At 46.6% G+C, this 27,732-nt stretch overlaps 1 protein-coding gene and 1 long non-coding RNA gene across 2 annotated transcripts; one reads left to right on the forward strand and one right to left on the reverse strand.

Moving 5' to 3' along the window:
- Positions 1–3,651: 3,651 nt before the first annotated feature.
- Positions 3,652–10,769, reverse strand: LOC120505436. The gene is made up of 3 exons (XR_005628229.1): positions 10,650–10,769; positions 8,209–8,325; positions 3,652–3,925 (listed from the first exon to the last, which is right to left on the reverse strand). It is a non-coding gene; the product is annotated as an uncharacterized LOC120505436 (long non-coding RNA).
- Positions 10,714–26,907, forward strand: PRKAR1A (protein kinase cAMP-dependent type I regulatory subunit alpha). Its single transcript, XM_039715930.1, has 12 exons — positions 10,714–10,793; positions 11,340–11,405; positions 13,541–13,716; positions 18,766–18,939; positions 19,541–19,632; positions 19,817–19,878; positions 20,363–20,409; positions 20,939–21,097; positions 21,521–21,581; positions 21,846–21,967; positions 22,565–22,646; positions 24,401–26,907. Exons 3-12 carry the CDS (start codon positions 13,543–13,545, stop codon positions 24,571–24,573), a joined length of 1,146 nt encoding a protein of 381 aa, XP_039571864.1. The 5' UTR covers positions 10,714–10,793; positions 11,340–11,405; positions 13,541–13,542; the 3' UTR covers positions 24,574–26,907.
- The last annotated feature ends 825 nt before the right edge of the window (positions 26,908–27,732 follow it).

Below are 27,732 nucleotides of genomic sequence, written 5' to 3' on the forward strand. Positions count from 1 at the left end.
CGCCCGCGCCCGCCCCGGCCCCGCTCCGCCGCCGCACGGGCGGTGCCGCCGCCCATTGGCTGGCTGGCCGCTGATGGACGCGCGGGACGACCTATGGGGTGAGGAGCAGGCGGGGCGGGCCCGCCCCCCGGAGTGGCGGAACCGGCTGCCATTGGCTGGCGGCGCGGAACAGCTGCGCGTGGCCACGTGGTGATGTTGTGGTTGCATCAGACGGGCGCGGGCAGATGTGGGCGCGCATCTGGCGGAGCGCGGCTGCGGCGCTGCTGCCGGGGACACACGGCGACACGGGGTGCGGGACGGGCCGGGGCCGGCCCCAGGGAAGGCGTGGGTGAGGGGATGGGGCGGGGAAAAGTGATGGTGGCACCGCTGACCGGAAAACAAGTCAGTCCGCCTCTCCGCTTCCTTGGCTAAACAGCGCTTTGAAGAGTTTTTGTCTTTTTACAGCATTGACATCCTAAAGCTAATGGCATTTGTGCGTCGTTCCTGTGCTAAACACCGCTGCTGGCGTGGGGGGTCAGATCTGTCAGGGAAAACACAGGAAAACAAACTTCCGAGCCAGTCGCTAAATGACAAATATTCCAGGAGTCAGTGCAGTGACATTACAGAAACCTCTGCCGGGGCAGGGCCTGCAAACCCCATAATTAGATGAGTAATCCTCATGTGAGGGCTGAAGTCATTGGGCCCAGATCACTTGACGTGCACCGCAGGATTTTGGAAAAAGAGGCACATGCAATACCATCTCCGTGAGGCAGATTCCGTGTGGACACATCTGTCTGCCTGGGCTGATCCCCCTTGCTGCAGGGGCGCCTTGCCGTGCCCGTGATATTCCCCTGTGAGGGAGCTGGAAGCCTGCAGCAGGGAAGATAGATTGATTTTGGGGAGGAAGTAGGAAAAGACACATCTTCAAGACAGCATTTTGGAGGGAGGTGGATGGTGGGTCATCCCCAGGACTCAAAGCACATCAGTGACACTGCAGGGCAATAATTTTCAAGACATCATATCTGGGGGGAAAACATCTTCTTTTCCAAGGCCTAGTGGGAAGTTCTAATAAAACCCAAACATGAACTAGAAAAGCTGTTTCTGAATGTCCTGAAACTGTCCCTGTGGATCAGGATAGTTGGATTTTGAAACAGGGATGTCAGACAGGAAGTGGGGTTGTGGAGCAGGAAAAAATGTAAAAACAAACCAAAGCCCTCCAACAAACAAAGCCAGGGAGACATTGCCTTGTGTTTCAAAAAAACAGTTTCTGAGCAACAGCAACAGCTGCATGTTTGCTGCTTGGGCAATCACCATGGTTTTAAAATGAAACCTTGATAAAGCACCCGAGACTTGGGTAACACAATTATTTTTGCAGTTTGACTGATGCAAGCATGTTGGTCAATCCTCCTTTGAGCTCACTGCCTGCAAAGGCTGTTGGATCAGCAGAGGTGGGAGAAACAGGGAGTTCTTGTCCTCTGCTGCAGCGTGAAAAGTGTGGGTGGCCTTTGGAGAGGTTGGGGACAGCCATGTCACCATGAAGGGTGTGAGGTCAGGGCAGGCTGCTCCTCGGGCTGGAAGAGCTGCTGTGTGTTGGTGAAGCCTTGGAAATCTCAGGATCTGTGCTCTGGAACGTTGGAGCAGTTGGGTGCTGGGTGTGAAATAGAAGCTGGGGTGCTCTGGGTGGAAACTCTGAGTCTTTCTGATGCCTCAGGTTCAGTTTTTCTATTTTCCCAGTTCTGTGCTGCATTAGTGTGTGGGTCTGGGCTCACATCAGGGGATGCTGAGCTCTCTGCACAGAGCAGGGACACAAAACAATTCCTGCTCCAGCTGGGCACCAAGGACAAATGATCCAAATCTCAGCCCAAGAGCACAAACCCCGTGGGCTGGAGAGAGAAAAACAAGCAGGATGGGACTGGATGGGCTGCAGCTGGAACTGGACACTGAACTGCAATGTGCACATGGAGCAGAGCTGATCCCAGGGAGAGACCCCGGCAGCGCTCGTGCATTTTGGGACCATTTGGGTTCATCTTGGGTGCAGCCCTGGCTGGGCTCTTGTGCTGCCCCAGGTGGATCCATGGAGGAGATCCTTGAATCAATCCCTGCTTTATTCTGTAGCTCTGTTCTAGGCCAGCCTTCACAAGGCATCATTTCTGGTAGAGATGAGGTGTGTCAGGTGCCTCAAACATAAGAAATAGCTGAAGTGATTTTTCAGGAATACAGCTTTGGAGGGAGGTGGTAATTAGGGTAGTAGTTAAATCCCAAGAGATTTCTTGGGATCTGAGTATGTCACACCTGGGGAAAACGGTCTGGCAAGGCCAGCAGAGAGCCCTGCCAGCCACCAGGACAGTCCTTGTGCTGATGCATGTGTTTGCTGGGAAGAATATATCAGGAATTGGCCTCCCTTTCCTGACAACCCTGTGACTGCAGTAACTATTGACAGTAACAACCTCAACTCAGTCATCAACTCCAAACCCAGTCCAGAGTGTGACCATTTGATCTTAAACATTTTCCAGTGCAGAAACCATGGTGTGAGGGATGTTGGTTTGTGATCTCCACCCTGGGTGTTTGTACTGAAGCCTTAAAGAGGAAACAGAGGTGAAGAAGCTGGGAAACCAGTGCTGTGCCCACAAGGGCCTCTCCCAGCCATGGCATCCTGTGTGCTGCCATTCCACATGGGAAGGGTTTTGAGAGCTCAAAGTTTAAATTCCAGCTAAGTTCTTCCCTCTCAGATAAAGCCTGCTCTCACTGATAGGTGTGGTATTTTAAATCTGCTACAGGAAAATAAAAAGGTCTTGGCAGAGCTAAATCTGTTCAATATCTTTATATCCTTCACTGGAATTCCTGATAACCAGGAGCCTGTTCAGGGACTACAGCTTTGTAGGGGATAAACAGGCAAAAGGTGAATATGTAATAAGGAGAACAAGTTTTTCTAAAAGCAAAGAAACCACTTTTTCCTTGGGAAGGAGCAGGAAGGGGTGGGGCACAGACATTGCTTTGCTCTTTTTTATCCTTCCCGAGTGTATCGAGCAGGTGGAGGAGGAAGGGGCTGCATCCCGACCTTTAGGAGCTTGAATACACGAAGTGTCGAGCACTGAAGTGCCAGTAGTGGCTGGTTTGGGATCTCAGACAGACAATAAATGCTGCCATCTGGTGCCCCGAGCAGGCTGCACACAGCCCAGCCAGCATCACATCGCACACGGCAATGGTTACACTGGGTTTGTTCAGTCCTGCTCCTTGGATTATCCAGTGGGTTACACCGGGCTTGTCCAGTCCTGCTCCTTGGATTATACAAAGTTACACTGGGTTTGTTCAGTCCTGCTCCTTGGAGTATCCAGTGGTTACACTGGGTTTGTTCAATCCTGCTCCTTGGATTATCCAAAGTTACACCGGGTTTGTTCAGTCCTGCTCCTTGGATTATCCAATGGTTACACTGGGTTTGTTCAGTCCTGCTCCTTGGATTATCCAGTGGGTTACACCGGGCTTGTCCAGTCCTGCTCCTTGGATTATCCAAAGTTACACTGGGTTTGTTCAGTCCTGCTCCTTGGAGTATCCAGTGGTTACACTGGGTTTGTTCAATCCTGCTCCTTGGATTATCCAAAGTTACACCGGGTTTGTTCAGTCCTGCTCCTTGGATTATCCAGTGGGTTCCCTGCCCCTCCACTGCAGGAAGAAGCACTGATATCAGAGAGGGCTGAGCATTGCAATGCAATGCTAGAGAGAGGAAAGTGGAGTTTATACCTGTGCTCTCCTCATCTTTGATGAGTTTACTCATTGTTTCTGTCAGCGCAGATAAGGAGATTTTTCCTCTTATGCAATGGCAAAGTGAGAAGAAAGCAGAGAGCTGGATTGGTTGTCAGAGGCCATTCTGAGTTTGGAAGAACCCTGATCACAAGATGCAGGTATCACAGAGTCATCACTTCAAAGCCATTTTCAAAAATATCATGACCTGTATTAAACACAAAATATGTGGGAAAGTAAAAACCAATGGACAACATGTTTGTGAGAGTCACCAGCAGACTAACTTGTCTTGCTAAATTGTCTGGACAGGTTCTAATGTGGAGTGGGTAGGGCAAGGGGCACACAGGGGAGACGTGTGTGCCATCTGCACAGGGAATTCATTGCCCACTGTTTAAGGAAAGATTCTTGGGGACCCTGAGAGCGGTGTGCTGGCACTGGCATCAGCCAGGGTGAGGGAAGAACAGGAGCAGTCCTGGCAGACTCCACAGCCAGTCTGGATGTCACCAAGGCTTTGTGAGCTTTGTTCCTTCTCTGTTTTAGCTGCTGACCCTGTCCCTGATCCTGCCACAGAGGGAGCTGTGCTTGGGAGCAGCCCTTGCAGACGTGCTTGATGAGGTCAGGGGAGAGCTCACAAGTGGATGTTGCATTTCCTTGTAAATTGGATTAATGCTCCTTATCTTGTCCTCCTCACTCTGGAAATGCATTTCCCTAAGTAGCATTAGGACCTCACACTTGCCCTGGCCATGGATTATCTCCCTGGGGGCCTGACACTGCTCACAGGAGTGACACAGGCCAAGGGTGCCTCATCTTCCTGGCTCTCTGGGGTGCACACTGGACTCTTGAGTCTTGGAGTGTTCTCAGCTGAGAATCAAGAGACCTGTACCACAGAGAGCAAAGGGGTTAAAACTGGGAGAGAGGAACTCTTGCCTTCCTTTTAACTCTTGAATACAGCACAAATTGTAATTCCTCTGTAATTATCTAAAGATCAAAAAATGTTCTGACGTGAGAGATCAGAACAAGTTGCATTGTGAGAGGGAGACTGGGAACACACGGAGGTCCTGACAGCCACAGGAACTTTGGGTTCCCACACAGCCTGGTGTGAGCAGAGCAGGGAGCAGCTGGGAGGGAGAGCTTTGGGAGAGGCAGGCTCACTGCCCGAGCTCTGAGCACGGAAGATTTATCACCTGGGGGACTTTCTCCTCTTCCATGCTAGAGGAGACAAGGAGGGGTTTGGAGGAGAAGTGGCACAAAACGTTGGTGTAATTAATGCATTAATAGATTCATACAGAGAATGCAGGGCAGCACCTACACTGCCCACAGCACTGTGGTGCCCACAGAGCCAAGGAGCCTCCATCCATGTGGATGCCATGTCTTGACTTCTTTGCCAACCACACTGGATCAGTTCTCCTGTGCCTGGCTTGAAGCTTGTTCAAGCAGCTCAATTACTGATCCCCATTATTGGAGCATGCAAACCTCTCATGAGCTTGGATCCATGCTCAGCCCAGAAAGTGTTTTTATCCTCGTTGTGCTGGGGATAGAGTGAGGCTAAATGACTTCCACAGGAGAGGCTGGAAATCAGTAGGGGAGCAGGAATCTAGAGCTGCAATTCTTAATCATCTTGCTGCTTCAGATGTAAGTGTTGCAGCTGGAGAATGAAAAAAGGCTCTATCGTTTTCCTGTGGGCACACAGCACGGGCCAAGCAAGCCCGAGCTGACATTTCAAAGACCTTTTGTTTTTCAAGTGGGTTCCTTCCATCTGGGAAAATGCTCTATTATCTTGGGGGGAGGGAGGCAGCAACTTGCCTCAGAAATGGCTCGATTCTGTAGCCAGTTTGTTAGATGTCGGTCCAGACATTGTTTGGATGTCAGTCCAGACCAAGGAGAGTGGATCTGACCAATGTGTTTACTTTGCCACCTGCTTTCAGAGCAAAGCACATAAGCAAATTCAAATGTTTTGAATGCTTTTATGTGTGCATTTATCTTGCAGGAGAACTGTGTCCCAGATGATATTCTGAGAGGGAGCTCTCCCCAGACTGTGTTAAAAGCACAAGAACTGAGGATTCTTTTCAATGGGGGTATTTACATTCTGTTACAAAAGAAACACTGGGAGTATTTCACAGGCATTCCCGGAAAGAAGTGGGCAGTAGCTGCACACTGTCTCAGTGCTCTTTAATTTGGTTTGTGTCAGAGAGATCTCAAAGTCAAGAATCACATTTGCAGATGCTTGGGCAGTTCATGAACTGCTGAGGCTGCCCACAGGTTGTACAAAGTTAATGATGCAGAACAAAGCCTGCTGACATCCAAACTGCAGGAGGCACAGACCTGCTGCTCTCCCATCTCCCTCCCTCTCTCTGGAGGTGTGAGCCTTGCAGGGGCTTTTTTTGTCCCACTTCAGGTACTCTTTTCTGTCTCCCAGGTCTTGTGGGGCAGACCTAGAACTGTTTTCTACTGCATTAATGGCTGTTCTCATTGGAGCTGAGGAGAAGGAGAGTCCTTGAAGTGCAGAGACACCTGAGCAAAGAGTTCCCAATAAATATTGTCAGCAGGCTGCTTAGAGACTTCTTGCCCTGCTGTTGAGGTGGAGGTTAATCACTGATCTAGGACAGAACTCCCTAGGCTAGAAAAGAGAATGCTGAGTTCAGCCTGGCTGGGTGGCAGGAAGAGCACCATCATCAATGTCAGAATTTAACCAGGGTATCCTGTTTTTTTCAAAATGTGGAGCCTGTGGTTCAGCCAACACAGGAGAGCTGTGTGACAGAGCTCTGGTAATCACAGCCTCCCTCACGCTGAGCTCGTCAGCACTGACTCAGGAGGTAAAACGTTCCCAGTGTTGCCCCTTGGGTGTTGGGAGCCTTCCAGCTGGGAGCCACGCTGGGAGTCTGACGGGCTGTGCTGAGCAGGCACGTCTGGCAGATGGAGATGGATTCCCCCACTGGTCTATCTGTTAGATCTGACCACTTCAGGGCATTTTTTTCTTGGCACTTGCTTGCTCTGTTTTGAGTCTTAGCAGTCATTTTCTTCTTCAAAGTAACATATGGAAATGGTTTGGGATCTGCCCATAGCAAACTGGTTCTGCACTGGGGACTGTTTCACACAGCTGACGTCAGCCAGAGCGAAGCCTGCACACAGCACCTCTCGGGGTCCACAGGGCTTCTGAGCCCATGACTCATGCTGGGCTTACAGCAGGAAGTTCAAGCACTGCCTTTCAGACTCTTTTTGGATCATATCAATTCCTTGCTCTGTTTCTTTGTCACTTTCATGTGGCAAAATCACAGATTTTACACTGTAAAACTCATCCAGAGGCTCAGACTCCCTGACAAACACTGCATTGCTGAGGGACAAGTGTCCTTCTGTCCCTGCATGAGGGGACACTGAAGTGTCACACTGAAAGCTGTCAACATCCAGAGTTTGACCTGGAACCCAGACATCCTCAAATAATCTATTGTTAAAAGAGAATGTATTTTTGTGTGTTTGGGTTTTTAATCCATGGATCTTCCAATGAATCACTGTGTGGTGCTGTGAGCCAAGGTGTGCAGCACCAAGAGAGGGTTATTTTCAGTGCTAGTTAAAGCTTAAACAAGAGACAAGGAGCCATGCCCAAAGGATACAGTGTGAACTCTACCTCTGGCACCTCATGGTCCACAGAGAGCTCACAGGTTTTAATTCCTGATTTTCTGATGTAGATTTCAGGGCTGTTTGGGATAATGGCAGCTTCTGTTTGTGGATGAAACCTTTCTGTGCCACCAAAACTTCCTCTTTCCCCATCCACTCCACCCCAGGACAGCACACATGCTGCAGTCACTGATTAGGAGTGTTCCAGGTTGTGCTCTGCCCCTTTGAAACCCCATTTGTACCTCATGGGTGATGGGCATGCCTGATTTAACACCTAAATCTGTGTGTGTGACAAAACCACGGGCTGCTTCAATCTGCCACTTGTTTGATTCATTTGGTTTCAGTCCCAGAGGCTGCTCCAGGACTCTCTGCTCACAGAACATGGTCCTGAGTTGGGTGGTGCCTTCAGAAGCCCCTGGCACTGCAGCTCCTGTGCAGCACCCCACAGGCACTGCTAATTTGGCTGTCACTGACCTTTCAAGCAGCTCTTTCTGCACACAGCAGGGGTGGCTGACGTCTGTGCTCTTGTTTCCCACCTTGGCTCACACACTCTTTCCCCCTGAGCTCTCCTCTGCTCTCCAGCAGCCACAGCCCTGGGCAGCAGATTGCTCCATGAGAAACTGATGCATGAAGTTGTTTGAAATCAAAGTTGTGGGAATAGCGCTGACGGTAATGCCAGTTATTTACTCAGAAATGTTTAATTAGATGGTTAAGACCAGGATCTGACTTTAATTCAGACCAGACCAAACGGGACAGGGCTTTGTTTGCTTTTCATTTCCCTTACGTCTTCGGTGGTGTGAGAATTAACACGTGGGGACGTGGGAGCATCAGCTCATGGGAGTGTGATTTAACTGTGAGAGATAACCCGTGCTGACTCACTGGGGGAAGCTGTGTCCAGTGGCTTCACAGTTCTCCTCCTGGAAGCTGGTTCTGTTCCTCTCCTGGCTCCAGGACTCCAGCAGGGATTGCATCAAGCACAAAGGAATACTTGTTTCCCTAAGAAAGAGGACGTTGCAGAACAGGTTTTACACACGGTGTTCCAGATGGGATCTATCCCAAAACAGCACCAGGACTTGTCCAAACAAGGAGCAGTGAGATGTGACACTAGCAGGCAGCTGGTAAAGAAAAAAGGGGAGGGAAAAAGCCGAGAAAGAAATGTGTAGGTGGGAATGCAGATGATTTTTTGTGGTGTTCCAGTAGTTTTGAGTTACAGAAGGAACTGTTCTATAACCAGGTGAGCAAGTAATTTGGTATTTCAATGCTGAGAGTGTTTCACAAATATTAATTGCTCGTATTTATAGGTTTTGTAAAGGTCCCAGCTTTGAGCTTAATATCAGGACATCCTGGACCCTGGCTTCTAATTAATCCAGATCAGACAGAAATTATCAAAGATTTGGGGAATGTGAGCTCAGGGGCTGGACTGGGTCTGTCGGAATTGCAGGTCCAAGATCTACACCCAAGATATTACCCTTTATTTCTCTAATATAAGAGCTAATAAACAAGAAACCCCTCAGCAGGTAGTTCCTGAGGGCTTGTGTGTCACTGCACAAACACCACTATCTTATATCTTCACTGTGCATTATGTGATTCTCCCATATAAGGTTAAGCACAAGCTGGCTGAAATGATGTAACATTAGAGTAAAAAGCTGAGTTATGCTCTGTGTTGCAAGATCAGCAAACACAGAGGTCAGGGCTCATTTTTAGGGCTCATTTCTCCTCCCCAAGCCCAGAGATGGGCTCTGCCTGTGCCAGCACAGCCTCTACATAAAAATCATGTAAATGATTTCTTACAGCTTGGAGTAGACAAAGTGAATGGAGTCAAAGGGCTCATCTCAGCATAAAGACACATGAAGCAACTCCCATGCGGATTTACATAGATTATAGTGAAATCTTTGCCAAACTTGAACATCGTTTATTTCCCTCCACCTATAACAATCTCTGATCTTTTAACCGTCTTTCCAGGCCGGGGATTGCCAGCATCCACTGTGGAGTTGATGCCCCGCAGATCCCGCTCCCCTCAGGGTTTCCCACTCCTCTCGCCATTCCCGCTTCCCTCAGGGGAAATCCCCTCAGGATTTCCCGCTCCTCTCGCCATTCCCGCTCCCCTCAGGGTTTCCCACTCCTCTCGCCATTCCCGCTTCCCTCAGGGAATCCCCCTCTCCTCAGGGTTTCCCACTCCTAAACGCTGACCCCAACCCTAAACCCTCCCCTCAGGGTTTCCCACTCCACTCGTTATTCCCTCTCTCCTCAGAATTTCCCACTCCTCCTGACCATTCCCTCTCCCCTCAGGGTTTCCCTCTCCTCCCGACCATTCCCTCTCTCCTCAGGATTTCCCACTCCTCTCGCCATTCCCGCTCCCCTTAGGGGATCCCTCTCCCCCAGGGTTTCCCCCTCCTCTTGCCATTCCCTCTCCCCTCAGGGTTTCCCTCTCCTCCCGACCATTCCCTCTCTCCTCAGGATTTCCCACTCCTCTCGCCATTCCCTCTCCCCTCAGGATTTCCCAGTCGTCTCGCCAGTCCCGCTCCCCTCAGGACATCCTGCTCCTCTCAGAGGATCCCTCTCCTCTCACCATTCCCTGTCCCCTCAGGGTTTCCATCTCTCGGCCATTCCCGCTCCTCCCGACCATTCTCTTTCCCGTCAGGGATTCCCGTTCCCCTCAGGTGATCCCTCTCCTCTGGCCATTCCCGTTCCCCTCAGGGTTTCCCACTCCCCTCGTTCTTCCCTCTCTCTTCAGGGTTTTCCATCCCCTCTCGGCCATTCCCGCTCCCCCCAGGGATACCCACCCTCGCCATGCCCGTTCCCTTCAGGTGATCCCTCTCCTCTCGCCATTCCCGCTCCCCTCAGGGTTTCCATCTCTCAGCCATTCCCTCTCCCCTCAGGGTTTCCCTCTCCCCTCAAGGTTTCCCCCTCCTCTCGCCAGGGAGCGGAGCCGGGGCCGCGGCTCCGGGGCTGCTGCGGGGACAGCGGCGCCTTCTGGGGCCAGCGCCGAGGGGGCCCCGCGGGCCTTTGGGCCGGTTCGGCTCCGTGTCCCCTCCCGGGGGTGCCGGCTCGGTGCCTCCCCGGTGGCCCCGGGTGTGAAGCGGCCGCTGCGTGAGGGGCCGGGCTGGGCGGGGCAGCCACGCCTTGGGGAAGCTTTGGGAATGTGCAGGGTCTCCCCTCAGGGTTTCCCGCTCCCCTCAGGGGATCCCGCGCCCCTCAGCAGACACCTCCTCCCCCCACCCGTTCCCGCCAGCCCCGCGCGCCTTAAAGCCGCAGGCTCCTCCCGCGCCGCTCCCCAGCCCGTGCCCGCGCCGCGCCCACCATTGCCCCTTTAAGGTTACCGCGGCGACGGGCCCGGGCGAGAGCGAGGCGCATTGACGTCACGGCGGGCGGGGCCCGTCCGGCCGGTCGGTTTCCGGTGCCGCCGCTGCAGCGAGGCCGCGGCCGGGCCGGGACGGGCGGGGGTCCCGGCGGAGCCGCCAAGCGGCCGCTGCGTGAGGGGCCGGGCTGGGCGGGGCAGCCACGCCTTGGGGAAGCTTTGGGAATGTGCAGGGAAAAAAAGGCTCGTAGAAATAAATCCCGGAGTTTTCATTTCGCCCGTGATAGCGCGTTTCCTGCCCCGGTGCTGCCCTTCTGGCGTGGCCCCGGGGCCGCTCAGGGAGCGCTGACCTTCACCGTGAGGGCTGCCAGAACAAAAGGAGTGACTGCAGAACTTGTGGGCGCCTTCGCAGCCCGCGGGGAGGCCGCGCTTTGTGTTTATGCAACGCGCAGTGCACGTGTGTGTGTGCGTGTCCTTGAGCGGGGATTAAGGGTGACGGGCACGGCACCTGGCTGAGGTGTTGGTAATTCCTTATGAACTCCAAGCCTTCTGTAATCCCCAGCAGCAGAATTCGGAGGGGCACGTTGTCGTGTTGCCTCTGTGCCCTGGCTTTTCCTGCTGCTGCCTCAGCAGGATAAAGCCTGTGAGGTGACTTCAGTGACTTGTCATTTCTCAAAATTATTTTGACTGAATCAGTTTTTTCCCTTTCAAAAGCTGATCCCGGGATCAACATATCTTACTGCATATAAATAAGCTGTTGCCACACTCCCTGTACCAGGTAACTTTCTTTATATTTCATCCAAAAATGCCCTGAGAAATTATTTCCTGTTTCTTTTAACTCTCACGGTGTTAATTTTCTTATGAAAAAAATGACATGAAATGTGTGTCCATATACCTGTACATGTAAAAAATGTATTTTAAAATGGTTTTATAACCTTGTGGTGGGCTGAGCCAGGCTAGATGCTAAGCACCCACCAAAACTGCTCCATCACTGCCCTCTTCAACTCAGCAACAGAAGGGAAATATAAGGAAAGGTTCCTGGACTGAGATAAGGGAGAGATCACTCACCATGTGCCCTCATGAGCAAAACAGACTCCACTCGGGGAGATTGGTAATAAATTCAACTAATTAAATTTGAGTAGGATAATGAGAAATAAAGCCAAATCTTACAAACATCTTCCTGGCCCTCTCCCTTCTTTCCAGCCTTAACTTTTGATGTTCTCTGCCTCCCCTCCCCTCAGGGATGGGGATTGCAGTCAGTTCCGTACATGTTGTCTCTGCTGCTCCATCCTGCTCGTGGAAAGACTGCTCACACCTTCCCCATGGGAGACAGTCCTCCATGGACTTCTCCAATCAATCTTTCCTGCAGGCTGCTCTCCAGCCTGCTTTCCCTTCCATGGTCACAGCTCCTGCCAGAAAACCACCCCAGCACAGGATTCCTGTGGGGTCACACTCTGTGCATTCCCCTGCTCCAGTGTGGGGTCCTGCACAGGTTCCGTGGCTGGATCTCTGCTCCCCCGTGGATCTCCAGGGGCTGCAGGAGGCTCTCTGCTCCCCTGTGGATCTCCAGGGGCTGCAGGAGGTTCTCTGCTCCCCTGTGAATCTCCAGGGGCTGCAGGAGGATCTCTGCTCCCCCGTGGATCTCCAGGGGCTGCAGGAGGATCTCTGCTCCTCCAGGGGCTGCAGGAGGATCTCTGCTCCCCCATGGGCCTCCAGGGGCTGCAGGAGGATCTCTGCTCCCCCATGGATCGATCTCCAGGGGCTGTGGGTGGCTCTCTGCTCCCCTATGGATCTCCTGGGGCTGTGGCTGGATCTCTGCTCCTCCAGGTTCTCTGGGTGGCTCTCTGCTCCCCATGGACCTCCATGGGGTGGCTGTGGGTGGCTCTCTGCTCCCTGGTCTCCATGGGCTGTATCACAGTCTGCCAGGAATCCATGCTCCAGGGCCTGGAGCCCCTCCTGCCCTGCCCCTGGGGGCTGCAGGGCTGTTTTTCCCGTTTATTCCCACTCCTCTATCTGGCTGCAGTAGCCATTTCTCCTCCCTCCTCAGATACACTGTCCCAAAGGTTCTGTCACTGTCACCCAGCCTCGGCCAGGGGCAGTTTCATGCTGCAGCTGACTGGCATTGGCTCTGTTGGACATGGAGGAATCAGCCAGCAGCTTCTCACAGAACCCCCTGTACCCCGTGCTACCCAAATCTGGAAGTGGAAACCCAGCACAAACTTGAAAGGGGAGAAAAATCTGCTTAAGAACATTTTTGGAAGTGTCATAGCTGAAGTCTTTAGAAAACCTGGCATCGTAACAGATGTTTAAAGCTGTACTCTTCATCATTTCCAGTTGCAGAGGTATTTTTGGATTGCAGTGTATCCATGAAATAAGTGATGAGCTATGAGCAGGTTTCAATTACACAGGAGCTTTTCAGGAGCGATGCCTGTAATCCATAACTTCCGATAGCAAACTCTGCCCTGACATTTGGCTTTGCCTCCAACCCTGAGCATGTTCCACTTCCGAATGCTGCTCGTGCTTGGCCTCTCACATTTCCAGCTCCCACCCACCTCTGTGCTGGCCCTCGTCCATCCCCATGACCCCACACAGACCACGCAGCTCCTGACAGGAGCCTCCACTCCTACAAAATCCTCAGTTCAAGCAGCAGAAGTTCAGGTGGGATCTTCCCTGACTTGGCTTTTCCTTTTCTGTCTGTGACCATAGAGCCCTCAGAGTTTTGATTTCTGATTTCTTTCCAGGTGCTAAATAAGTTCCCAGCATTTTCTTTAGCTTAGTTACTGCTCTGGTAGGTAAAGGTGTTTTTTTGCTGTGGTATCAGTAAGGTAATACAGCATAACTTTGTTTTAGGCAGCAGGATCTTTGTTTTCAGTAGTTATTTATTTTTAAACCTTCTCCTTCTGTTGCCTTCAGCCATGGCAGCTTCCAGCAGCAGCAGTGAGGAGGAGCGCAGCCTTCGGGAGTGTGAGCTGTACATCCAAAAACACAACATCCAGCAGCTGCTGAAGGATTGCATTGTGCAGTTATGCACAGTGAGACCTGAAAGACCCATGGGATTCATCAGAGAGTACTTTGAGAGATTGGAGAAGGTAAAAACACAGAATGGGAGGGCAGGAGGGTGGAACAACTTCTGTTGAAATGTATCTTTGTCATTTAGGGGCTGAGCTGCAGATTTGACCAGTTGTGTTGACTGTTTGAAATTGGAAGTGGTGCTTTTAAAAACAGATCCTGTTTTCCAGTAGTTTGTGCACCTCTGTCGTACCAAAGCCTGTAGGACAAACCATAAGTGACAAGGAGACTTATCCAGCTGGGATAGAGCTGTGATCCCAGCCAGTGCTTACTCATGGAGGTTGGTACACAGCATACATGGGTGTGTCTGGAGCTGGAGAACTCTGGGGATTGACCTTGCTGGATGCTGCTGAGGGCATTGGGATTCTTATATTGATTTCCAGTAATGTGGCTAGAGCACAGAATGGTGCCAGTGGTATTATCCAGGCCTAGCTGAAGATAAATGAAGTATTTGCATTGCAGATCTCTGGAAGAGCAAGCCTGTCTTCTCTTGGCAGTTCAGCGTTGGTGTCCCTCTTGTGCTTGTCCTGAGGTCCCTTTGGTGTTTTTGTTGTTGCTGGGAGCTTTCTGGGGTCTTGGGAATGGAAAGCATTCAGAGTTAAAACAGTGATTTCACACTCTTCTGACCTGTTAATTTTATATATTGAAATCTAAGCAGGTAGGAAAAGGAGCTGCAGTGGAAATGGAAGATTAAAGGCTTGTGCAGAGGAAAGGCTGGATACAACTGTACTCAGAACATGGAATTAGTAAATAATGCAGCTGTGACCTTGTGCAGCACTTGTTTGCAGGTGATGCTCTCAGTACTTGTATAGGGCAGTTAGATATTTATTTTTTGTTCTAGTGAGTTACTAACTGCTGATATAAAGAAGAAGGAAATTTACATTGGAGATCATAAATATGTCTTGTGGAAATTGTATTTTAATGGAAGTGTTCAGGATAAATACTAGAAAATGACCAAGGGGTGCAGACTACCTGCTATAACTCATAATTTATTTGGGGAACATTTTGCTCATGAAATTAAGAGCTCTGCCTTTTTTTTTGGTTGTGTGTCTCAGCAGCCAACCAGTGAATAATGAGGTTCTTAAAAATCCCATGTCCCTGCCTGTTACAATTACTCCTTCCCCTCCTTGGATTCTTGAGTTTTGAAGTACTGCTAGATTGGGAATTTTAAAATATCACCACAGGTATCTATAGACAAAATTCTACCAAGTAAACAGCATTACTGTGCTTAGAATAAATCCTAAACCAATCCATATGTGGGGATGTAAAATGGGATTATTTGGGTGCCTTTGTGCAGTGGATTTATGGTCAACATGCAGTATTTAGGAACTTAATTTGTTTTTTAGCAAGATAGCAAGTCCAGCTCTGAGTTTAATGACATGGATGTTGGAATTGAATGAGTTGATAATTTTATTCTGGTGCACATTGGCTCTCTGTGTGCTTGGTCAGCCTACACTGAAGCTGAAAATAAAACTGGTTGGGTAATGTTTTTTCCCCTTAACTTGCTCTCACAGTTTTGGTCAGGGTCTTCCCTCACGGTTTCCAAGTGCCCTCTAGTGCAGCTGTAGCTACAAGTGAAACTGGAGCATTTTTTGTTGCCTCCTAGGGTTTCAAACTTGCTGCAGCTTCCCCTGGCTGGTTTCCCCACTCAGCTGGGCTGGCTGAGGTTACCCAGGTGCTGTGGTACCTGCCCAGCTCTCAGGTAACAGAGCAGTGAGCATCCACTGCTGGGCAGGAAACTCCTGACAGCCCTGTCTGGAGAGCACAAATGCTCACTAATGTTATTAACCAGCTCTGCTACAGCAAAAATGCCTGAATTCACTCTGCTTCCTTTCCAGAGTCATGTCTTTTACACCTGTAATAAAGCAGAGCAAGTTTTCAATGTGCTTTCTGAATTTTCCTCTCTGACTGGATCTCAACCTGAGTTTTTTTTTAATGAGATTGATTTTTGAAGGAACACCATTGAAGAGTGAAGTGAGCTTGCTATTTTCTCTCTCATTCTCTTGACAAGTCATCTCTTCCACTGCACACAAACAGAGCTGATTCACTGTCATGTTATTAAAATATGTTGAAGAAATTTAAACATGCTTTAGATTTTCTGTTCAGAAACATTAAAATTGCTGCCACCAAGATGGTTACAGCTACTGTAAGAATTCAGATGTCCTCTTCTGGGTTATGAGAGCTGTTAGATGAATCTAATTACTACTCATTGATTGTATAAATGGTTTTATTTTATCTGTTTGTGGTGTGCTAAGGCCTGTGTTCTCTTTGCTGTGCAAACATGTGTGGTAATAGCAATACCTGCTGAAAGCTGTAATAGCTCTCCAGTGCTGGGCTGGGCTGTGTCGTGCAGCTTGAGCTGTGGAAATTTAATATAGAGATCATTATTGCAGCCTGGCAGGTGAATCCTGGCTGTTGGACATGCCTGTCCTCTGGAAGAAGTGCATGCTTGAAATACTGTGTGTGATGCAGTTATGTGCACATCAGGCTTTACAGAAAGCTGGAATTAGGAAGTGTGATGGACATGTAGTCACTGTCCCTGTTCCTCACCACCTGCCCTGCTCAGATATCTGAATATTTTCCCATTTTTCTAAGTGTTTCTTTTGCAAAACAAGCTAGTTTAGGAGGATATACTGTGCAGTTGTGAGTTTATGGCAGAGCTTTTTAAAAAAATGCTTTTATAGCTTCTAATGTTTGGGTTTTTTTAAATCTGATATAAATGAAATACTAATTAACCAGAGGAAGTTGAGACTGTGTCTGGTGCAATGACAATTAGCAGGTTTTACAGTGTTCATAATTCTGAAATTGTGAAGGTCTTCTTCAGTAGCTGAAAGACTTAAATCTGAGTATGTGAAGCGTCATCACTTCAGTATTACTTGGAATAATTGAAATGGACTTTAAAAACATTGGTTGTTTGTCAGGAAAAATGAGGCTTGCAGTTTGTGACTGACACTGAAAATTGTGCACTGCCTCATCAGCTGAAAGACCAGATCAGCACTTGGATGTAATAAATAGATTATTCCTGAATCTTTCTCCAATCCTGGGAATGTTTATACTGATGAGTACAGAGCAAACTGAGTGTCTTTATCCATGATATGTTTAATGTGAGGAGCTTCTAGACTTAAACAGGTTTTCCTCATAAACACTGGCTAAATCCAAAGGTATCTGGGAATAACAACTGCCACCCTTTCTTTAGGTCCTGCTGTAATTATTCTCTGATCTATTGGTTTAATAAATGGGGGTTAGTGTCAGAAATTGTACAAGGTGTCTATTAAAATAATGAAACTGAGATTATAGGATGTCGTGGCACAGGGTTGTCTGGCAGTGTGTAATATGAATATCTGGAGATTTATATTTAGTCGGTATGGTGATGTTTGAAGCTGATGATCTTGGAGGTCTTTTCTAACCTCATTCTATGGTTCTTTGTATCAGGGAGAATCTTTTTGGTGAGTGTGTGTATGGACTATTAGAACAACTGGTGTATTTTAGATTAATACATTATTTACCCACATGTAACTTGTTTCTGTGTACATCCCATACTTAATATTCTAAAAAAATGTTAATATTAAATTTTGGGTCAGACAGAAGTTACCAGTTATAATTTTTTGTGTTAGTGCAGTTTCCTTCTCCCTGAGTGGGGTACTGCCTTGAGGGGTCTCTTGAAGAGTGTTTTGATAACAACTCCCTCACTAAATGCTGCTGAAGTGCTTCAGTCTCTGATCACAATATTTAATATTTTATGTGATACTGGAAAAAAACCCAGCAGCTGATCTTCACTTATTTAAAAAGTGTCTTTTTTAATGGGTTAAGTATTTTGTATGTGAACAAACACATTCTGTGGTTGATGGTGGGGCAGTTTACACCAAACACTTTTTACTGCTCAGGCTGTTTTAAATTTAATCTCTGTTGAGACTCGTTCCCCTAAAATCAGAGGGCAGAAATGAGTTTTAAATACATTTTGCTCCCATGGCTGGGAAATGTGGCACCTTTTGATCAATGGGCAAAGAGCAGGAAGTGAAACGTGAGGCTGTGGGGCTCCTTGGCTCTGGGAGGGGGGCAATGGAAACTCCAGGAATGGGCATCCCATGGCCCTTCCCTCAGGCTGGTGCTGCTGTCCAGAGCCTCTGCCCAGCTGGGATCAAGGACACTGGGACAAACCCAGCTTTTACAAGGGCTGGAGCTCTGGGAGAACAGATGAGTCCTTGTTCTTTTACAGAATGTCCCAAACCCCTGTTTCCTAACACTGGGAAAGTCATTTGAGCTGTTCTGATGTCAGTGTTCTGACTCCAGGGTTGGCTGTTTTGTTTTTAATCTGATTTTAGTTGATTGAGGTGAATATTTCAAAGAATCAAATTTCTTTGTGTCAAGTTAATTAGAATTTATGTTATTGTAAGTACCCTGCTCTTCTAGAGTATCACTACAACACAATAAGTAACTGAAGGAAATAAGGAAAACAAGTAACCCTGTGCAAGGTTTGCATGTGGTTTGCATAAAAAAATCCCACTTAGGCCTCTAGCATCCTTCCTCCAGCTCTTCTGAAAGCAGTGTTCATGTTTCTTTCTCCCAAAATAAATGTTGGTTAATGAGTATCAAGTTGGTCCATGACTCAACCTCTTTCAAAAGCTTCTCATGTAGCATGGATTTCTGAGGAATTGCTCCTCTGTCTTTCAACTCCAGAAAGGCTTTAACACCTCGCAGCTGAGGGAGGACTTGGGGGTTTGCAGCTGGGGAAGTGCCTTCAGCATTTGAGGAACGTCCTCATCACCTGTTGAATACACTGGCAGAAACCAGAATCAACTTGTTCACACCAGTAGTTTAATAAATGAAGAATAACACAATAAAATGAATGTCATTGTGATGTGACTGGTAGGAATGAAAGGCACATCTACCACGTGTTTTGGAAGGCCTTTGATCTCGGATGCTGCAGTCTCCTGTTTGCCTTAATGTGGGAATAATGGTACACAGGAAGCTCCTGGTGTTGGCAGCCTGGGCTGCAACATGATACATCACTGCCTTTTTTTTTTTCCCTTTGGATTATGTGACACAAACATGTCTTCCTTCCTGTTTAGGAGGAAACAAAGCAGTTGTTGAATCAGCTGAAGTCTGGTTCTCGCTCCGACTCCCGGGAGGATGAGATCTCCCCTCCTCCCCCCCTCAACCCTGTGGTTAAATACAGATCACGACGTGGGGCCATCAGTGCAGAAGTCTACACAGAAGAGGATGCTGCCTCTTATGTTAGAAAGGTGCTCTGACTCTTAAACCTTGCTCAAAATTACATCCACAATCCAAGAGTATCTGAACCCACCTTAAATAACACCAAGCTCCTGGAGCCTGTTAGGTCCTAATTGCTGTAAAAAGCAGACCTGTGTGTGTGGCTGTTTAACTGGAGGACAGAATAACCCATCATGCAATTAAACCATTCATGCATTACTTAGACCTGTTCCCTTTGAAGTCATGTATATTTAGATGTGCATATATTTAGATATATAGAATGTGCTTCCAGTTATTTGGCAGCTGCAACAACATTTGGCCTAATGGCAGAGCAGGCTTGCTGCTGTTCCCAGGAAAGCACAGGTTGAACAGATACTCGTCCTCCTGCAAAAAAACTTACAAACTGAGCATGGAATTATGCTTTCCAGTTGCATAAAGTAATACGAGATTATATTTTCCTTGTGTTCAAACTGTCTGTAAACATTTACTATCTTTGGGGTTGTATTTATAGTGCTTGAAAGAAAATGGAAAAACTCAGCTAGCGTTTTGTAGTAATTTGTTTGTTTACCATGGGAAATGCAGAAATTTTTCATGAGAAAAATGAACCATTTGCTTTCTCTGATCCTTCCCTAGGTTATTCCAAAAGATTATAAAACCATGGCTGCTTTGGCAAAAGCAATTGAGAAGAATGTGCTGTTTACCCATCTTGATGATAATGAGAGGAGGTAGGAGGAAGTCTTGGTGGGGTTAAGGTTTGTGGGAGGGCAGAGTTCAGAAGAGCTAAATGTGTCACAAATCTGCAGTGGTCAGTGGAGGCACACAGAGCTCCAGCAGCATTGTTGGTGGGTTGGGGGTACAGATGTGTGGAGTTTTGCAGGCTTTTGTCTGATTTGTTGTCTTTTCCTTCAGTGACATCTTCGATGCGATGTTCCCCGTCACTTACATCGCAGGAGAGACTGTCATCCAGCAAGGCAAGTGACACTGTTTGCTCTGGGAGTCACTTGGGGATGGGGAGCTGGCTCTGGCCTAGTGCTCTTAGCTTGTGTTTATTTTTTAATATAAGAGCAGGCTCACTGCAGCCACACAATTTCGTGTTGTGTTCCCTGAAGCACTTTATACTGAAGTGAGGAGTTGGAGTCACTGGAGGAGCATGAGGCTTCCTTGCAGAGATTATCTCTTGGGAATATGGTCCTTTGAGGACTCTAGAAATGTTATGTCAATTTATACATCTGGTTGGCCTTTCCAGTAATCCTGGAATTGCTGCTGATCTCCTGGGTACCAGTAGATGTCCCCTTTCATGGGGCTGCGAGGAGTGTGAAATCAGCAAAATGTGATGTTTCACCCTGCAAACTGCAAAAATTTGCCAACCGTGTTGAAGTCTAAACATCAGTGTTGGCAGTTCTTTCTGAGTATATTCAGTTCAGTGTATATTCAACTTTTTTTTTTCTTCTTTAGGTGATGAAGGTGATAACTTCTATGTTGTTGATCAAGGAGAAATGGATGTAAGCATTCCTGGTAGTTTATTGATAAGTTCATTTCTAGAAGAAGAATACTTTGATATTTGTAGGCCTCTTCTACAGACCCTGCCTTTAGCAGCTTTGCTCATTTTAAGTTCTTACTTACAGAAGTTTGTTTTGTCCCTTAACAGCTCAGTCTGGTTGCACAGACTGAGTTTGAAAAGGAATGATTTGGACACAATACAGATGTTTTAAGCATGCAGGGTGGAGTTGAGGTGTGGGGCAGGCTTTAAGAACAACCAGACTTTTTAATTTCCAGCCCAGCTCATTGACAGCTCTTTATGACACAGACCTTGTTGAGATGTTATTTCTCAGGAGTCTGTGTAGAGTCTGTGCATGAGATGTAGAAGAGAATCCCTTTGTCAATGAAAATTCAAACTGTGCTGGGGTTGGAAGCATTGATAAAACCCTGAAATTATCAACCTTAGTACAGATGTGAGAATTTATGTGTACTCCCAAGGGCATAGAGGGCAGCAGGAAGTTGAGGGGTGTCTGACCATGCTCTGCCTTCCAGGTTTACGTGAACAGTGAGTGGGCCACCAGTGTGGGTGAGGGTGGCAGCTTTGGAGAGCTCGCCCTCATCTACGGCACCCCCCGCGCTGCCACCGTCAAAGCCAAGACCAACGTCAAGTTGTGGGGCATTGACAGGGACAGCTACAGAAGGATCCTGATGGCAAGTAGCCCTCAAAACCTGGATTTATCTTTGGGGGTTATGTATCTTGGGTGTCTGTCCTTCTGCCTGTCCTTTGCTGCAGTTATTTATTCCAATCCTGTTGTCTGTTCAGTAATCAGAAAGCTGATTACTCAACGTGCATCTCAGGCGCAGGGCAAGGGGGGAATCTTGCATTAGTGAGCAAAACAATGCCAGTATTGAACTGAGCTGAGACTCTAATAAGGCTGCAATAAATGCTGAGTACTTTAGGAATGTTGCTCAACTGGAATATTACTGAGAGAACTCAATTTCAAAACATTTCATCTTGTGGGTTTGGGGTCTGTGAGACAGAACATTGTGTGTCTGGTTAAATTTGTTTGTGTCTGGAGTTTTATTTAGAGTAGAAAGAGAACTCACTTTGTGTCCTTTCCTTTTTTTTTATAGGGAAATACTTTGAGAAAGAGAAATATGTATGAGAAATTCCTTAGTAAAGTATCTATATTGGGTAAGTGAGCAGATTTTTGTTTTGGAGTGGAATCAGTTGCCACATTGTCATGAAGCTGCTACCCAGCATTATGATGATTACAGGCTGCTGTGGTAACTCATCACAGCTCCTTCTCTACATCAATCCAAACTAACTCAAGTTCAGGTCTTGATCACTGATGCACAAATGCAGGCAGAAATACACTGACCTCTGTATGAATACAGAGCAGAAGGTGTAATTTGTGCCTTGAAAAGACACTCCAGTAATGAACTTTTAACTCTGCAGAATCTCTGGACAAGTGGGAGCGTCTCACTGTGGCTGATGCCTTGGAACCGGTACAGTTTGAGGATGGGCAGAAGATTGTGGTCCAGGGAGAGCCAGGAGATGAGTTCTTCATTATCTTGGAGGTAAGCAAGCTCAAAATTAAAAGCTCAGAACTTGACTTCTTTTTATTGTGTCCCTAAGCAGGCACTTGGAGAAGAACAAAACATAAGAATGTACTTCCAGAGAATCACTAAAGAAACATCATCTTGCTGGACATGCAATAACTGGGATTTAGTTTTGCTGTTTTCACAAATGATACTTCCAGAAAAAAAGTAACAAGTTTCTGAAACTTGTTACTTTTGAAACTGACTGTAAGTTTCTTTTTGAGGGTAGAGACCTGTTCTAGATAGCTAGTAATGTCTTACTAGTGTTCTGTCTGGTGGACTGTGTTTTTTCTGATTTTTTTGCTAGTCATACTATAATATTTCTACTGTTTTGAGGAAAACCAGGAAGAAGTCATTGCTGTAGATATGTAAATGTTCAAGATGTCTGATGCTTAGAGGGGAGAGGAGCAGCTGTTCTTGTACAGCAGTTAGGTGAACTGTGCAAGGACTGTGAAGTGGCTTTTTTACTGAGGCATCCTAACAGTTATTTCTGCAAAGCAGCTGATTCTGTGTGAAATGCAGTGTTTGGAGTGGTGCTGGAAATTGCACTTGTTTGACTGCTGTCATTTATTGAAGGGCACAGCTGCAGTGTTACAGCGCCGGTCAGAAAATGAGGAATTTGTTGAAGTGGGCAGACTGGGACCTTCTGATTACTTTGGTGAGTTATGTTGTGCCAACTGTGGCTGCAGATACCACTGTCACCATTTTGTCTGTGCTGTGTCAAGGTGGAGATGAGATGGATTTGCTTAATTGCTGTTTTGGGCTCCTGTGGTTGCTCTCAGTGTCGGGTGAGTATCAGAGTCACCTGACACTCAGGTGTGCACACGGGATGTGATTGTTGCACACTGCTTCACTGTAAAAGATGGTTTGGCCTGACCTCCCTGCCCTGAGCAGAGCTAAATTTCTAAATGACATGGTATTCCTCAGGGCTGTGTCCAGTTGAGTTTCCTGTGTCTCCAGGGATGGAGATCCCACAGCCTCTCTGGGCAATTTCATTCTCTGTCTAACCAGCCTTGTTGTGCAGAAGCTTTCCCTTCATGCCTGACAAGAATTTCCTGTTCTGCAGCCTGTTGCTTTCTGTCTGTGTTTCCCTGTGCAGCCTGGGTTTGTCTTTGTAGTCACTCATTACACAGCTGAAGACAGCAGTAAGATAAGACAATTCCTTCCTTGGCCTTCTGTCTCCAAGTCAGAAAGGAACCTGGTCAGAACCTGCTCTTCAGTGGTTAAACACAGCCCTCTCCCTCTCAAAACCCCTAACCCCCATTTTGGGTAGTTCCTCTCTTTCCTCTTGCTAAAACCTTTTGGTTGTCCAGGTTTTCCGCTCTGTAGATGATGTAAGCAGCAAATCCTCTGCAAGGCCTGAATTAGGATGGACTTGAGTGCATGGGCTCTGCCCAAAGGCCTGCTTGGCTCAGGATCTTCATTCTGTGTCATTTCATGTTTTCTGATATTTCCCTTTGTGTTCTCTTGAGTTTCCCACTCTAAATATTATCACAGTCATTGTGTCCAGGTGCTGCAGACCTTTCCTTCAGGGTTTAACTCTCTCTTAGAACCTCCTTATTCTTTAGCAAGCCTCTCTTTTGGAAGCTGCTGAGTTCAGGAGTTTGGGCACAGAGGAAAAGTTTTCCTCATTTCTTTGGAACATCCCTTCTGATAATGCAGGCAAAAGTGTTCTCCAAGGAACACTGAGTTCTTTCCTCAGTCCTGAACATGGAAAGAGCTCAAGTTCAAAACCAAGCAAACAAACCCCAGAGTTGCTGCTCTGGTTTCTTCCATGCTTTTTGTAGGAATGTTAGGGTTTTTTTCTGTTGCTGATAACAGGGGCTTGTTGAAAACTTCATTTCCAAACATGTTGTTCAGCAGTTGAAACAAAGCTTTTGGCATGTTTGTGCAAAACTTAAGAAATGGGATCCAGTGGGACTGCAAAATGTTCCTTTTCCACAGCCCCATGACAAAGTCAGAGTTCTGATTCTGGCCTGCAAGGGGTCAAAGGCTTCTGTCTGGTGCATGAATGTTTTGTTTGTTTACTTCAAAACCTGTTCTTGTTGTCCTGAGTTTCCTAGAAACACCAGAATTGAGCAGTACTATTAGAAAAATAACTACTTGTTGGCTAGGAAAATGACACTGTGAATTGAAACATGACCTTTCCTCAAAGAGACACAGTATTGAAAATTTTTTAGGCTTTTTGCAGAGAGACTTGAATGTGGACAGGCTTTTTAATAACAAAATCAACAAGTAGGTATTTTTTAAAACTACCTTCACAGTTGCTTTTAATGTAATTACTTAGGTACTTGTTCTGAGCCGTGCTAAAGCCTGAATTACCTTCTCTGCAAGTTCAAGTGGAGAAGGGTCATTTCTTTGCCTCTTTTCCCTATTGATTGGTAACTCTGCTGCCTGTCTCTGCTGTCCCAGGTGAGATTGCTCTGCTGATGAACCGTCCTCGTGCTGCCACCGTCGTGGCTCGTGGCCCCTTGAAATGTGTGAAGCTGGACCGGCCCCGCTTCGAGCGCGTGCTGGGCCCCTGCTCGGATATCCTCAAGAGGAACATCCAGCAGTACAACAGTTTTGTATCACTGTCTGTCTGAAACCCTCCTCCCTGTCCAAGCCATGCTTCACGAATGCAGACTGCTTCCTTCCCCTTGTGCAGAGCCACATCACCACTGGCATTTACAGCTTCCTGTCCAGTTAAAAAAAAAAAAAAAAAAAAAAAAAAAAAAAAAAAAAAAAAAGGGAAAAAACCTGCTTATCATGGCACTGTCATTAATTTAGAGCATATTATTTCTGTGCTCTCTGTCCCATTAAATTAATAGAAAAAGTTCAGTGGAGACATTTGCTTCTCTCTGTGCACCAGTGTCCAACTCAGGCCAGTGCTCAGCAAGGGAGAGACCTCCTGGCACCACGCCATTGCCATAGAGTGAGGAGGTGCAGTAAAGGGGGGAAAAAAGTTCTTTTAAAGGTGTTTCTCAAATGATTGGACAGATTTTAAGGCTGTGGTCATCACCTGCTGTATTTCTTTTCACACAAGAGCTACCCTTGTAATTGAGCTTCTTGGGGCTTGGGGTTTTCTGGGTTTCGTTTTCATTTTCTGGGTACTGTAATCCTAGGTTCAATCGTGAGGCATCAGCTGCTAAGAAAGCCACAGTTGGAATTTACCAGTATAATTGTTCCTGTGTCTGCTGGTTTAAGATTGCTTAGTTCTGTTCTTGTCAAGTGTAAATCAAAAGCTTTCCAGGTTAATAGTTCTGGTGAACTACTTCAGCTGTTGATCCATTTGCTGACTTGCCGCAACTGTTCTTTTCCACTTGTTCTTTCTCCAGCCATAGATTTGCCATTTAAAACTCTTCCTGTTCTAAGTGGCAAGAACCAAATGCTCCATGAAATGCCTGACTTTGATCTCTAGTACATAGATTGGTGTAAGAATGGTGCAGCTGTCCAGCTGTTAGTACTGTTTGAGTGCTTAGATTGGTGTAGAAGTCGAAAGCAAACATTTGATTTTCCCTGTGAATTGTTCTCTTAATCCTCAGTTGACTTTTAAAAAAATCACCATCAGTTCAAGTGACACTTTGTTACCAGGGAAAATAAATGCTGGGTGTTTTGGCCAGTATCAGTTGCAGGTGACAAGGTTGCTGGTTTATAGAGCTCCATTATTCTTGGTAGAGAATGTGAGGCAAAAAACCTGAATGTTTGAACTTTCCTGCAACACTCAGTTGTTTTAAGTTTTTAGAGCTGTCAGTTCATCATTTTAAAAATGGTTCACTATAAATCTAGTTCAAAGCCAAAAGGTGCATTCTCTCTTCTTGCTTATGGAATTTCCACCACACTTATTTAATCCTTTTTTTTTTCCCCCCCAAGTTCAATCTGTTGCGGAGTCTTAAATGTATTTCAGTATTTCCCAGCTTTGTGTTCCATTACTCTGTGCTCACCAAGACTTCCCAAAAGTTTTTACTGAATTCCACGGTTCAATAATTGTAGGCAATTTTTAAGGTTTCCTTTAAACTGTAATTTATATCAAGTAGCATAGGTTTGTATTTGGGAGTGACAGCAAGCAGTTTGGCATTTGTTGTGCAACTACTTTAACGATGGAGCCCTCGTTTTATTTCCTTTCTGAGGTGCAGTGGATGCAAATCCAACGTTTTCCCAGGCGTGGAGAGAATCAGGAAGAGTCTGCTAATTCATGCAGAGTAATACTGAAGGTATCAAGCCTTTACAAAAGGTTTCAGGGTATTTCTGAAACTGAAATCCCAGGAAGGGGATTGAAATGCTTGTGGTTTGAGTTCTCTATTCAAGAGATGTTGAATAGAGGATTTCTGCCAGAGTCCTTAAGGAATAAACAAATGCTACCTTGTTTTGGTTCTTTTTTTTCTTTTTTTTTTTGTAAAACCTTTTTCTTAAGTTTTGACTCTGCAGGTTTTTTTCTTCATATGTGTTTTGTGTTACATTGAAGCACCAAAAACTGTGTAAACCAGTTAGAGCTCCACAACAAAAATGCACATTTTTTTTATATAAGGCTTTCTAATCAAGTTTCACTACTGCATCTTTTTAGCTTGCTGTTTACTCCCTTTTGTAGTTTTACCTACAAGATTTTAAGATAAATCAGCTAAGTCTGAGTTAAATATTAAACACAGTTATAGCTTTACCTTTGTGTGCAATTTCAATATGTTTGAAACCACAATTGGCATAGTTTTGCCTTAGCTAACATTCAGGGCTTTAGAAGTAATTTTTTGCTAGTCTATCTTCAGCAAATTGATGAAGTCTATTGCCCTAGGAAGCTATAGTCAACCAGAGGACCATTTTTGTATTGTTACCTGACTATAAGTCTGATTTACTGTATGTGCTAATATATTATATTATATTCCTTTTGTTATAGATTGTCCTAATGGCAGGTAAAGCAATAAAATGATTTAAATTCTTAAATGCAATCAGCCTCTTTTATTTTATTCCCTGGCCCTACGTCGTGTTTTCCTTTGGCTTTAGAGGATGTGTTATGAATGAGGCAGCAGAAAATAAGCAGCTTAATGGATTAGCTTGGTGTAAACTCCAGAGGGGTGAGTTCAGGTCCTGGCTTCCCCCTGGAGCCTGGGGAGAGCTCAGCCTCCACGTGCCAGCCTGGGAATTCCTCTGCACTTGGACCTGTGCCCTGTTTGGCTCCTGGCAACTTTCATCTCTCCCAAGGTGTTCATTCCCAGCCCAGCCATGATTTTTGGATTTCTGAGTTGGCTGCTCCCATCTCTGCAACCCCTTAATGAGCATGGGATGGATAATCATGAATAAGTTGTGGTGGGAAATGGAAAAGGGGGGTTTCCAGCTGTGGGGAAGCAGGAAAACAATTTGAAGAGTGACCTGAAGCAGCTCAGACTTAGATGTGTTTTACAGGCAGCTCCAAGAAAGCTGAGTCACCCAGCTTTGAAGGCCCAGCAAAAATGTATCTGTCATGTAGAGGAGAATAAAAATAAGAGGAATCCTGAACCAGCCATTTAAATATCCATGGGTTACTTTCCTTCACCTGCCCTCCACTGAAAAAAACAGAACTTTTATTACCTAAAGTGAAACTTTAAACCCTCCATTTCCAGCCTTATTACTATAAATACATACTTCATAACTACAACTTAAATTTAAGCTTATCTTCTGTTGCCATTGCTTCCTGTTGAAGCAGCAAACAGTCACCATTCCATGGCAAAAGATGGAATTAATTCTCCTGTGTGGGGAGAGCACAAAAAGTCACCGGTAGAGGGAGATAAAACTTT

The sequence above is a fragment of the Passer montanus genome, unplaced genomic scaffold, assembly GCF_014805655.1.
Source record: "Passer montanus isolate IOZ18808 unplaced genomic scaffold, ASM1480565v1 scaffold35, whole genome shotgun sequence".
Lineage (NCBI taxonomy): Eukaryota > Metazoa > Chordata > Aves > Passeriformes > Passeridae > Passer > Passer montanus.

Coding starts and splice junctions, on each gene's coding strand:
- PRKAR1A (XM_039715930.1), top strand. CDS start 13,543: ATGGCAGCTTCCAGCAGCAGCAGTGAGGAGGAGCGCAGCCTTCGGGAG. Junction 20,410..20,938: donor TTGATCAAGGAGAAATGGAT/GTAAGCATTCCT, acceptor TCTGCCTTCCAG/GTTTACGTGAACAGTGAGTG. Junction 21,968..22,564: donor AGTTCTTCATTATCTTGGAG/GTAAGCAAGCTC, acceptor CATTTATTGAAG/GGCACAGCTGCAGTGTTACA.